Source organism: Cyprinus carpio, chromosome B21, assembly GCF_018340385.1.
Source record: "Cyprinus carpio isolate SPL01 chromosome B21, ASM1834038v1, whole genome shotgun sequence".
Lineage (NCBI taxonomy): Eukaryota > Metazoa > Chordata > Actinopteri > Cypriniformes > Cyprinidae > Cyprinus > Cyprinus carpio.
This window is the reverse complement of record NC_056617.1, coordinates 7,669,239-7,683,738: the sequence shown is the minus strand read 5'-3', so window position 1 is coordinate 7,683,738 and position 14,500 is coordinate 7,669,239. Positions and strand designations below refer to the sequence as shown.

General features: G+C 37.0%; 1 protein-coding gene across 10 annotated transcripts in view; it reads left to right on the top strand.

The window, feature by feature from the left end:
• The first annotated feature begins 2,322 nt into the window (after positions 1 to 2,322).
• The window catches only part of LOC109045518 (NMDA receptor synaptonuclear signaling and neuronal migration factor), a 32,519-nt gene continuing 20,341 nt past the window's right edge, over positions 2,323 to 14,500 (top strand). For 4 of the 10 annotated variants that reach the window (XM_042747786.1, XM_042747788.1, XM_042747793.1 and 1 more), the window contains exon 1: positions 2,325 to 2,717. In XM_042747786.1, the coding sequence (XP_042603720.1) occupies positions 2,647 to 2,717 (71 nt within the window). In that variant the 5' untranslated portion in view covers positions 2,325 to 2,646. Of the gene's footprint in view, positions 2,718 to 14,500 lie in introns of all 10 variants that reach the window. The other 6 variants (XM_042747784.1, XM_042747789.1, XM_042747783.1 and 3 more) reach the window with 3 other exon arrangements.

The window sequence follows — 14,500 nt, the reverse complement described above, 5'->3', positions numbered from 1 at the left end:
GCTGTTATAGACCTAGGGCACACTGCTAGGATCCATGTGTGCATGTATGTGCCTGTGTGAGTGTGCATGGCAATACAGTAACATGCATTGTCTGAAAACCTGAGAAGGTACACATACACGTATGCAAATGTGGAAAAGTGAGGTGAAGATTTTTATTTAATAAATTGGATAGATCAGTGAGCTATTTCTGCTTGAATTGATCTAACCTATAGTATGCAGGTTGATTCAGTCATACAGAATACGATTTTTGACAATACCAACTAACATTCGCCATTACCACTTAAAAGCATTCTTTTAGGTTATATTACACTTTTTGCAGTATAAATAGATTCAAAAAATGGATAGATACAGAGAGGATGGAGAATATTGGTGGATGGATAGATGATAAATGGATGTATAGCCTTTATAGATGGATGACTGGATGGATAGATAGAGTATGTATGTATGGAAAGTTGATAAATTATAAATGGATGTATAGACAGAGGAAAGATGGATGGATGGATGGATGGATGGATAGATAGTAGATGATAAATTGATTGAGTAGCCTATAGATAGATAGACGGACAGATGGACAGATTGAGATATATACAAAGAGGATGGTCGGATGGATGGATGGGTAGGTGGGTGGACGGACGGATGGATAGATAATGGATGGATGGATGGTAGATATATGAAAAATGGATGGATGATAGATGATAAATGGATGGATAAACAGATAGAATATGGATAGATGGATAGAAGTTAGATGATAAATGAACTAATAGGGTATAGATAGGTGGACAGATGTGTAGATGGATAGATGTACAGGGAGTATGGATGGATGGATGGGCAGATGGACAGACGATAGACGGGAAAAAGGGGATGGATGGATGGAAAGATGATAGACAGGGGAATGAGGGGATGGATGGATGGACAGATGATAGACGGGAATGAGGGGATGGATGGATGGACAGATGATAGACGGGAATGAGGGGATGGATGGATGGGCAGATGATAGACAGGGGAATGAGGGGATGGATGGATGGACAGATGGACAGACGATAGACAGGAATGAGGGGATGGATGGATGGACAGATGATAGACGGGAATGAGGGGATGGATGGATGGACAGATGGACAGACGATAGACAGGAATGAGGGGATGGATGGATGGACAGTTGATAGACAGGAATGAAGGGATGGATGGATGGACAGATGATAGACGGGAATGAGGGGATGGATGGATGGGCAGATGATAGACAGGAATGAAGGGATGGATGGATGGACAGATGATAGACGGGAATGAGGGGATGGATGGATGGGCAGATGATAGACAGGGGAATGAGGGGATGGATGGATGGACAGATGATATACGGGAATGAGGGGATGGATGGATGGGCAGATGGACAGACGATAGACAGGGGAATGAGGGGATGGATGGATGGACAGATGATAGACAGGGGAATGAGGGGATGGATGGACAGATGGACAGACGATAGACGGGAATGAGGGGATGGATGGACAGATGATAGACAGGAATGAGGGGATGGATGGATGGGCAGATGGACAGACGATAGACGGGAATGAGGGGATGGATGGATGGACAGATGGACAAATGATAGACAGGGGACTGAGGAGATGATGGATGGACAGATGATAGACAGGGGAATGAGGGGATGGATGGATGGATGGGCAGATGGACAGACGATAGACGAGAATGAGGGGATGGATGGATGGGCAGATGGACAGACGATAGACGAGAATGAGGGGATGGATGGATGGACAGATGATAGACAGGGGAATAAGGGATGGATGGATGGACAGATGATAGACGGGAATGAGGGGATGGATGGATGGGCAGATGATAGACAGGGGAATGAGGGGATGGATGGATGGACAGATGATATACGGGAATGAGGGGATGGATGGATGGGCAGATGGACAGACGATAGATGGGAATGAGGGGATGGATAGACAGATGATAGATGGGAATGAGGGGATGGATGGGTGTGCAGATGGACAGACGATAGACGGGAATGAGGGGATGGATGGATGGATAGATGCATTGAGAGAGAAAGAGAGATGTTGATGAACAAATGGACAGATGGATGGATAGATAGAGTACAGAGAGATGGATGAGCGGATAGATAAATATCTATATATAACTATGTGAGGCCCATAAAACATTATGATTCTGGTAACATAATGAGAAGTGCGGTATTTATGCGTGTGTTCTGGTCACTCCAGCTCATTCTGCACCTGACGTTAGCGCTGGACCCACTTCGCGAGTGGGCGGAATTGGAGGAGTGGTCGCTCCATATATGGTCCCACTGGGTTTCCTGTCTGGACCCTCACACACTCCCACCACCATAAACACTCTTCACTCCGTCGTATCTTTCTTATCTCAATGAAGAGAGGGAGAGAGAGAGGGGGATCTGCTCGTGCGTGTTTTTCTAACTAGTTGACACTAGCAAGAGGAGACGGCAGCATCCTCTGTCCCGCATCAACTGCAGAATTTTTGCTTTATGCTACAAACAGACCTTCATGTGAACGCAAAAGGATCCGCATCCCAAAACCAACCCGTTCTATCATTTTTTTCACGCGTTTTCTCCAATGCTTTGACATCTGGAATGTGCTGTTTTCCTGCAATCGTCGTTTCCATGCCAGCATGGGAACTGCAGTGTCCAAAAGGAAGAATCTGAGAAATGATGCGATTTCTTCGGTGGCAGCCAAAGTTAGGTGAGTGTCGTTTTGGGTTTTGCACCGCAGGAAGCCCGTCAGCTCAGCTCTGCATTCGTACGTGTGGCTTCAGAGCTCTGAAGTTACAAAACGCCGCGTGGGGATCTCAGCTCTCATTCATGCGAGAAAGGAACGGTCAGCCGTGATATTTGTCTGAGCTAACCGGTCATTTAGAAGACCGACGTCCCGAAAACGAATGCATTTTTTAGCGTTACAGTCCCATTTATCTGCGAATATTCAGTTCATTGATATTCACATTAAAATGATAATTCACCCTAAAATGACATTCCTGTCATAATTTATTTTCCCTCATTTTGCTCCAGACGTGCATGTCTATATATTTTGCGGAAAACAACATATCTGTCTTTTATATGCAAATGAATGGTGACTGAAGATTTCAAGCCTCATAAAAATATATATATATATATATATTAAAGTATCTTAAAAGTCTTCGAGATCCATGTGATACAGAATGTGAGGAACGTAACGAAAATGAATCCCTGTTTAATGAAAATATTTTTAGAGTAGGCTACATGACCGAATTCAGAATGTCATGTTTGTTGAATCTTCCAGTGAATCAGTGTATTACAGATAGGGCTCTCAGGTTCATATCAGTGACTCAATAATCAGCTCAATGGAAGTGAACATTATTATTAGCGAATAACCTACATTTTGAACTGTTCCTCACACAATACTATTGTCATTGTACTATTATGGTGCTTCTGCACCTAAAGCATTTTTCAGAATTTCTGTTTTTATGTTATGCGAGGGAAAGTTTCAATGAATTATCCCTGTAAGGGGTTCCACAACTTACTTAATATATTCAATTATTCATTCATTTTGTTAATTACTCTTAGGTCTCACAGTAAACTGTTTATTTCCTAAGCACATAAATATGAGAATGCTGTTGTAAAATCCATCGAAAACTCCCATCTCATTCTTAAAGCCATCTTGACCACCTTAGGCTGGTTTACTGGTCTAAGATAGTCTTGTCAGTGCTAATGATTATCTTAGACCATGTTAGACCAGCTTGAGACTCTGCAGCCTAAGATGGATTTTCCAGCAAGGCAACCTAACGAGTCATCTTCTCGTCTGTAGATCAAGGCATTGGCACCGTCCTTCACTGCTGATACACTTGCAACAGGCAAATGTGCACGAGACTCTATCTGTCAATCATCCGTGACTGACTCGTGCTGCCCCTGGTGTTCCTGTGTCATGGTGAATTATATCGTCATTGGAAAGCAGTACAGGCGTTAAATCAACACCTTACTCTAAGACAAAACAATAGTGGCTTGATTTCATTATTATTTATGAAAAGCTCATATTGATTGACCGCTAGTCTCGACTACAGACCTGTTATTACATAACTAGTGTCTGTTTAGCTCTCATGTGTATCACGTCTGTCATAACTCATAAGATGGCTTGAGGTTCACCTTCTCATCCTAACGTCTGGGCCTGGTGCCTCAGGGATGCTGTGAGTCATTGCATCCTTAATGTTCACATGCAGAATGGGTTGTGATTGTTGCATTCGAGCAGAAAAACTTTGCAGCTGTTATTCCTTGTAGATAGAGGTCATTGAAATGACCTTGTCTAAATCCAGCTGTAGACCTAAAGCATTCAGGCATGGATTGAGGTGATGAATGGGATGGCATTCCTTTACCTCGGTGAATTTATGTGTGCGAGTCATAAGCCTGAACGAGTGGCTGTTCTGTATGCAGGGCAGGTAGATCTGTGCAAACGGCTTTGCATGCTGAGTAGAAATTACCGATGTAACAGATAACGGTAGACAGAGTCCTAAACAGACACAACACGTTAATGGCATGATAAGACACTCTCATACTTAGTTTTGAGTTATGCAATATTAATGTTAATGCATGAGTAATCTACATACTGTTTGCTGAACATATGAATCTTTTTTGGATTCATTATGACCAATTATTTGGTGAAAGTCTTTCTTGATTAACTTGTAGGGCAGTGGTTCTCAATCAGGTGGCCAGGACCCACTAGGGGGCGTCAGCACACTTATAAGGAGGTGGAAAGATGACTTAAATTGATTTCAAATGAGACAAAACTAGGTTTAGAATCAGCTAAAATCATATTTTAGCTGAAATCATATTTGTTGTTATTTGTTCCCTTAATTCATTCCCATTTTTTCGAATACCATGGTACTCATGATCTGGGCTTTTAAAAGTTTGATTTCTAGACCGGGAAAGGTCATGGAAATTATTATAATCAAATTTAATTACATTTTTATTATTATTAATATTTTAAGATTTCTAAATGTCTTAACTATAAATATTTATTTATAATAATTTTATTATATACTTTTAATATATTTACTCCACGTTTCTGTTAAGAAAAATGGAAAATTTGAAAATGAGCAGATTTCTCAGAAATATTGCAAATATTCTGGTGGCCTTCAAATCTTGGAGTCAATGCTCTAGGGTCTGTCTCTATCAACATAAACAAAAGGGCCTCTTAACTACCTTGAATTCAAATTAAAGAAAGCTGCATTGGAGTAATAAGACAGTATTCAGACTTCAGATGCGGACCTGCCCTGAAGGAAGAAACTGCTCATTTGCAAAATAATTAGTCATTGCCCTGTGGCAGTTGTTACTGCTATTATAGCCTGTAAATTATAGTGTTTTGAGCAAAGAAAGAGGTGTTGTGCTGTAGAATAATTGTCAGCCAAAGCCGAATTTAAATCATTGTCACATTGCGATTCAGTGACTGTCAAAGAAATGGCTATTTATGTCAAAAGCTAATCTTTCTCAACACAGTTTGGAATAACATGCATGCTTTGTGCTCACATTGTGAAGGCGGTCTCTGGTAATCTCCTCTCCTTCAGACACTGGGTCATGACCACTGAGCTGTCCAAAAGCAAAATCTGAAGGTGGACCATGTTCTGTGAATACACACAGGATCAGTAGTACCCCGGCCCACTCCGACACACACTACAGAAAAGGAAGTACTCCTGTTCTCAACCTGCACTAATTTTAAAATCTTCTCAGCTTGGCCACATCATGCATTTGTAGTTGTTTTCTCTGAATAATCCTTAGAAGTGTGAAACGAAACATGCTCGTTTGATATGATCTGAGCTGGTAACTAGAAGATTGCAGTTTTTAAACCCTCAATGGGTTATTTTTAGTGAGAATTATGTAATAATTTACTCACCATATGTCATTCGTTCCGAACCAGTGATATTTTAGTATCATTGAGATGTTATTGTAATTTGTTAATAATTTCAGTTTCTGTTTTTATTTTAATTCTAGTTCAAATGTGTATTAGTTTTTGTTGTTTATAAATCATTTTTTCCCCTTTTTTATTTATATATAACTAGGTTGCTGTTTAGCAATAGGCTAAATATCCTTTTCTTCTCAGAATAACTTTGTATGACTTATGTAACAGGTTCTTCCTGGTCTTTCTTTCTTTTTTTGTGTTTCTGAGTCATTTTTAGACTGAATGTTTTCAGGGCCACTGGGTCAGCATTGAGAGCCTGTTCTGTACAGTGTTTGTATGATAATCATGAGTGATCTGCAGATTTCCACTTGATGCTCATCCACTCTGATTTATGAGCCGAGAGTCTGAGTCACCGGCCGTGCTATCACTCCGTCTCGTTTCGGTAGATACATGCATATTTCTATTTTGTGAATCCTTTGGGTTTTAGTTAAGGTGTGAATTCTGGAGGTTTAAATGTACAGTAACATTCAGAAATCCATTTGTTATTCCTTTGCTGTATTGTTAATAGTGTGTATCCCTAATATCGGGATGGATAATAGGCGTAACAGAATTAGATGAAGATGTTATTAAGGGATAAGCAGTCAGACGTGTCTTAAAATCAATGCCAAACTGAATATGATGTACTGGCTGAGTGTTTAGTGAGATGTCATACTATTATGAGGTTGGGAGTGTTTTTTCATTCTGTTTGGATGATTGCAGTGTGGTGTGAATACTTCACAAAACAGCAGTATTGTAAGATATTTCACAACAAAAAAAAAAAACATCTAGAAAGCAAAAAGCAATACTGCATACATTTTTAGAATACATTTTGAATTACTTTTATTACTTTGTTGGAATGTTGTTGTTTTTAACCATCAATGTACTAAACTAAACTAGTAAGGTTTATGCTGAAAACAGGAACAGATTATTTGCCAATAGGTAGGAAAAAATAAATTAAATTTAAGATATTACCTAAAAACAAGTCTTATGTAATTTGTTTTTGATGATTTTGGAATATTTTAAAGAAAAACAGACTCCAATAAGATTAGGAAAATTACTTTTCGTACATTATTACAGACAGACCCTGTGCCAAAGTTGAACGTCTTTGCTGGCGAAGCGTTGTAAGACCAGTGCAGTGTAATCTCTACCTCTGGCACTTGAAACAGACACTGAAATCCATTGACTTATATGGAACCTTTTAAGGAAGCATCCCAGATATTCTCTCATGCCTGCAGTATCTGAAGAGACTGCCTTTCTTTAAGCCTAGTCTGAGCTGTGAAGTGGGAAGTGAGGCTCTTTTCAGTGTGTTTTTATTCACTGCAGGCTGATGATATCTGACTCATTGATCTTTGGGCACGGATAAGTCTGCCGAATGCTAGCATTTCAGATGTGCTCATAGTTTCCCAGAAAGGATCTAGAGCCGCAGCCCTGTCGTCACCCTCCTTCCAGCGTATTAAAAATAGCTTGTATTTTCATATTAAATATCAAAGCAGGGAATTTATAAAGATTTTCATATATAGCTTCTTCTTTTTTTTTTTTTTTTTTTTTTTTTAGGCATTGTGTCGACATTTAAATCAGCCATTTATTAACACTGCTTAAACACCAGCCAAGACCAGCTAAATTGTATCAGCTGGTGACCATCTTAAAATTGTGGACTGCAAGGTACATTGTAGATATGCTGATTTTGGCTAGTACCCTTCATAGCTGCTCTGGTCAAGCTAGTCTGCTTGCAACAATAACAAGCCTAACAAATGATTGATGATGATTGATTTTGAGATTATAAACATTAATCAATAACCATATCCACTTGGCCAATTAACGGCAGTGTTTATCTTCTCACTTTGTCAGTTTTAAATTATTTTGACTTTACAATCACTGTATAAAAGAATGATAAACTTTTCTATTTTTTTAAAGATAATTGAGTACATATTGTCTAAAATAAGTTTCTCTTTATTTAAAATAATTTTGTAAAATACTGTTTAAAAGTTTGGGGTCAGTAAGATTTTTTTTTTAATGTTTTGAAAGAATCTCACCAAGCCTGCATTTATCTGATTAAAAATGCAACAAAACAATAATATCATGAATTGTTTTGTATTTTAATATATTTTAAAATGTAACTTATTCATGTGATGGCAAAGCTGCATTTTCAGCGATCAGTCTTCAGTGTCACATATGATCATTCAGAAATCATTCTAATAATAATAATAATACATTAATAATAATAATAATAATAGTTAATATGCTGATTTGCAGCTCAAGAAACATTTTATTATTATCATTGTCGAAAACAGTTTTGCTGCTATATATTTTTTATAAAAACAAAAAATTTTTTACTGTCACTTTTGATCAATTTAATGCATCATCACTGAATAAAAGTATAAATTATTATTATTTTAACATACTATTTTGATTGACCTGTAGTATAACTCATGTACTATATTTCAAGTATAGTAAAATTATTTGATAGTTTTCTGTAAGGACCAGACTGAAATTTAACTATTCTCTAATAACCTTCTCCTATTCTGCACTTCTTTTCACATGGCCCTTGTATGTAAAAAATCTTAAAAATTTCTTATCTTGTGTTCCACAGAACAAAATAACTGCATCCAGATTTGGAACGACATGAGGGTGAGTAAATAATGCAAGAAGTTTTGTTTTTGAGTGAACTATCCCTTTTTCGGTAGGTTAGACTTCACTAATCCTATTTTATCCAAATGCTAAAAGAACAAATCCTAGATAATACCTCCCACTATGCATAACCGCTAAATCGCAGTTTTAACATCATTAATTATACATCTTTGTGAAGAGACTCCACATCTTATATACTCGTATAAGAAGTCAGTCAGAACATGCTGTGTCTCCCCCCTTCACTTCCTGCTCTGTTTATTATCTGGTAGCGGAGATGAGACCGTGTCCTGTAATTAGTCTGACCATTTGAGATAATGCAGATCTCAGGATGACTCTGACACTCTGCGATTATGCCTTTGACATTGTTGTCTCTGCTGTTATGCAAGAGAGAGAGAAAAGGGTCGAGTGAGAGTTGAAGAGAGGCGAAGGAGGGTTCCAGGCGTCATTAAGCCCGGCTCTCAAACCGTGGAAGTGGGAGGAGGGTGACATTTTAATCTGTGGTCTGTTCCGAAGCGCAGGTCCCATATGCTGCACAAACATGCACTACAAGAACATGCCATTAGCAGTGCTGCTGTTTTTACTAGCTCAGAATATATAAGAGGAAAATATGTCAGAAGGATCAGAAATGCTTGACTGTTGGGTTGTCTCCAGGCTCATATTAAATTCATGTTATCCACTCACCATATAACTGTTTTCAAGGACCTCTCTGAATTAAATGCATAAGGATCTCTGGGAAAAGTGTCTGCTTGGTGAAGTGACTAGACAATTAAGTTTACCTAATTCATTTCTTAAAGGAATAGTTCACCCAAAAATTCTAATTTGCTGAAAATGTACTCACCCTCAGGCCATCCAAGATGTAGATTAATTTGTTTATTCATTGGAAAAGATTTGGTGAAATTTAGACATTACATCACTTTCTCACCAATGGATCCTTTGCAGTAAATGGGTGCCGTCAAAATTAAGTGTCCAATAAGCTGATAAAAACAATCCACAAGTAATCCACACCACTCCAGTCCATTAATTAACATCGCGTGAAGTGAAAAGCTGCATGTTTGTATTTTAACCTTAAACTGTCACTTCTGGGCTGGCCAAAATACCAAACCATAATCAGTAATAACACTTCTTCCAGTGAAAATTTCCATCCGCTGTTTTCCTCCCACATCAAAATCCATCTGAATATTTGTTTATAATGATTCGGACTGTTATGCAGTGCTTGATCGGTGCACATTTCTCTCCTGATTCTGATAAGACGTCTTTTTCACTGGAGAAAGCAATATTATGGATAGAGGATATTTTAGCCGGAAGCCACGGTTTGAAGGTAAAAACATCTTGATTGATTAGTGTCTTACAAACATGCAGTTTTTTACTTTAGAAGATGTTAATTGATGGACTGCAGACATGTGGATTACTTGTGAATTATTGTGATTATTTTATCAGCTGTTTGATCTCTCATTCTGACGGCACCCATTCACTGCGGAAGATCCAATTACAAAAAAAATAAAAAAAATAAATAAAAAAAATCTATAAAAAATCTCCAAATCTGTTTTGATGAAGAAACAAACTCATCTACTGGACATCTTGGATGGCCTGAGGGTGATTCAATTTTAAGCAATTTTTTATTTGTGGGTGACCTATCCCTTTAATTATGATACCTGTCTATCTGTTAGTATTAGCATTCATCTCAATGGAAGTTGCTTGGTTGGCGTGAGTGATTTGAAATCTGCCATATTTGCTCTTGTTCTCAGTTCTTAACAATTGATGTTAAACGCTGTAAATGCCGTGTGATTAATTAAAATCGCATTTTGTGTAAACACAAAAGCAATAGTGTACTGCATTATGAGAGTCCTGTGTTTGAGAGTGGCTTGGAGTGTGAATTTTCTAGCGTGTGTATATGTTTCATGCATGAGTGCCTGCTGTGTGTGTGAGTGCACTGTCATGGATTCTGTCCCCTCTTACTGTGCCAATGCTTTTATGTGCTGCTTCTGTTGAGTAACACTGCTGAAAGCAAAGAGATAGAAAGAGCTCTAAAACATTTGTGCTGAGAAATCTGCTCTACACGATCCTGTTGTCCCAAACCTCTGTGGCATACAGTAAAAGTATTTGGGGTTTGGAGTTGTTTTGGACCCCACTCACCACCAATTTAAACACAAATGACATAAAATACATAAAAACACAGAACAAATAACAAATTAATTCATTAATCAATCAATTAATCAACTAATGTATTCGGTTATAATATATTTGAAAATGTAGTTTATTTTTATGATGGGAAAGCTGAATTTTCAGCAGCCATTACTACAGTCTTCAGTTACACATGATGAATAAAAGTATTAATTCCTTTGAAATGAAAAGAGAAAGAAACTAGTGGTAGTAGTGCGGTTTATGTATTAAGTACAAGATATTTTGCACTATTTTCATGACTATTAAGCACACCCTCCCCAAAAAATACTGTAGTACAAAAAACATAAGACAAAGTTATGCTTTATGAGAATCTATAAGGAATTGCCATTGAGAATAATGATAATTACAGAGACACACACACAAAATAACATGCAGATGCATTACAGAAATGTAGAATTTGTGTGTGTGTGTGAGTTTTATTGTAAATGGCTTTTGATTGGTTGAGCCACTGGAAATGGCTCTGCTGCTGTATTGAATTTCACCAGTTTCTCGCATCTTCTCTGCCCGCATATGTTTAATGTTCCTCTCAGCTCTCATTTTTTTCATCTACCTTGTTTCTCTGACCTCTTGGAATCACATGATGCATTCCTACACTCCAGCGTCAAAACACACATTTACATAGTTTTTCATCCTCTTGCTCACCTTCATCTTTTTCAGTCACATCTCTGGAAGTATGCTGACTTCCTTTTATTATCTCATCTTCACCTAGCTCCTCTTTTTTTCCCCCTCTTTTTTCTTCCTTGCTTTACCCATTACCCATTTTCTTGCCCTTCCTCTCTTTCGCCCCCCTTCCTTCCCTCTTATCTTCCTGCATTTCTTCTGATATTTTATTAATATGATAAGTCCCTCAGCTTGGGATGTCTAGCTGATGTTAATCAAATCAGCTAAGAGAAAAGGAAGCAATGTAGAATTTTAGCACGCAAAAAAAATTTAATTATTAAAATAAAATTTTATTTGTATTCTTCTTTAATTTTTTATGTATTTTAATTGAAAAAAAGAGCTTTAATTTTAAAGCTCAGTGGAAAATCCAAGATTCAAATTTAATTCACTACTGCATAATATCATTAATACTGAAATGTAAAAAAAACAGTGCATGTAATTCAATATGTATAATTTGTGTAATTAAAAATGTATCCTTTTATCCTGTATTTTTTCGGATATTTTATTAATGTGATCATTCTCTTGGGGCATCAAGTTGATTAAAACATTAAAACTGTAGTGCTCAGGAACAGATGGATACCAACCTTAACTTTTATTTAAAATGTATCTTTATTTATTAATTTTTAATTATAATGTTAATGTTGTTGTTTAATTTTACAGCTCAGTGAAAGAATCCAACATTCAGATTTAATTTATTACTGCATAGTATCGATGATACTATATTATACAAATTCAATATGTATTCTTTATCCCAGTATGTGTAAAATTAATATTTTATGCTTATTTAGGCATCACACAGTTAGCTTAGCAACATGATAACATCAAATCAGTCTAAATTTTGTGCGTCATTTATGTAGAGGCTTCCAAATTGATAGTCAGGATGCTCCCTAAGTAGTTAGCTTCCTATGTAGGCAGCATGCTTACTGCATTCCTTTGTTCTTCAGGTCAAGTATGTGGCTCTTCAGACTGAATTGGCATTCCAATTAACCCTGTTGCATTAGAGGATTTTGCTACGAAGCGGGTGAGAATGACCTGGTTCTACACGAGCTGTTATGGTAAAACTGAATAATTTAAAGTGCTGTCACAAGTGTCATGTTGTTGAACATTACGTCAGGAAAGCTGAGGGCGACTGCGAGCCACCAGGGATTCCTGTGGAACGATCCCAGGGCGTGTGACAGCTTCTGTGGAGGAGGTTGCAATATTGAGATCGGAGTGGGTTTTCCGTGCGTGGGGAATGGATGGGATTATGTGTGGGGCGTATATTGTGCAGAACAGGTTCATTAAATACATTAAAGGTATGAAAGCATGTGTTGTTGCCTGCAAATATTTGTTTGTGTGGTGAAAACAGGTTCAGGCAGAGCGTATTAAGGACTCATCAATCATGTCTTCTACAAGATTGAATCAGCTTCCCGAAAAGCAATGACTCACCCGGAGATTTACACAGTGGCGAGTGCCAAAGCCACCGTATGCGGAACAGAATAAGCTGTTGTTCGTTTAATATCGAGGTGTCAATATGCACTTACACTCTTAAAAATAAAGATGCTTAAAAGGTTCTTCACAGCGATGCCATATAAAGAACCATTTTTGGTTCCACAAAGAACCATTCAGTCAGAACCATTCTTTCTTACCTTTTTATAATCTGAAGAAGCTTCAGAGAACCTTTTGTGAAACAGAAATGTTCTTTAGATGTTAAAGATTCTTTATGGAACCATTTACACAGAGCTTCTTCTATGGCATCGTGAAGCATCTTTATTTTTAAGAGTGTACTGTATGAAATGGGAACCACCAAAGCGTCTTTGCTTGTCTGGCTTCATTGTTAATTCAAATCTTAATCGTCTGTTCTGATTGGCTAAATAATTTCCCATAATTCTCAGTCGGTGTTATCGATTGTTACTGATGATACCCCCTCAGGCCCGAACTAGTTTGTGTTTCTCTTTCTGTCTCTTTGATTCCTGCTGTTTACAACGGGCCAGTGGTGACAAATTTTTCCTTTGGGAAGCGTTGTGACGTTCGTTTCGCATTTTTTATGCGTTTTCTCACTCTCTCCGCCTTTGACGCTCTCTTTATAGCCGCCTGTGAACTAAGTGTCAAATTAGTGCTTACTTTGGTATGAATGAGGTTTTGAGCATCTCTTGAAGTTATCGAGCAGCTGATCATTTGCATCACTGTTATTCATGATCCTTTAATTCAAACCAATCAAAGCTGTTATCATGTTCTGATGAAGATAATTTTCTGTAGGCTATATTTAAGAGAAACTCATGCAGATAATAAAGGTGCATTTTTTATATCCAGGTAATTACATGCTATACTCATTTTTAACCACATTTATTTATTTATTTATTTTATAGTACTGTAGTTGACACGACCTGCAGCATGACATTACATTCTCTTTTTAAACAGTTGTTAAAATATTATTTTTAAATTATTTTTTTATTATAGTTGTTGACGTGACCTGCAGCATGCCATGCTATACTAATTTTAAACAATATTTTTTATAATTATTTTATTATAGTAGTTGATGTAACCTGCAGTGTGACCATATGCTAATTTTTTTACATATTTTTTTTTTTTTTTTTTTTTTTTAAACGTTGACATGACATGATGTTGACATGATGATATAAAATGCAATGACATGGTATACTTTTTTTTTTTTTTTTTTTGTAGTTTACACGACATGACACGAAATTCACATGACATGCCGAATTTTATCAAATATTTAAAAAATATTTTTCATTATATAATTTATTATGATTTACAATGATTTATAATTATTATACATTCAGTTTTTTATTACCATATAACTGGAAAAAGGTGATTAAAATGGTAAAAAAAAATGCTGAAAATCATGTTTATTTTTCTTAATTTCTCAGTTTTTATTATATATGTAATTATATAATTACTATATATTTATATTTTCACATCCATATTTCTACTTATCTCTGTTTGTCCCTTTTTCACCCTTCAAATCCATCATTCTCCCACATTCTTCCTATTTGACTGGAAAGATAAAAACACTACATCTGAATCTGTGGGTGGCTCTGAAATACAAAGCAACCAATTACATTTACACACTGCGTGTTTCTGTTCCTCCTCCT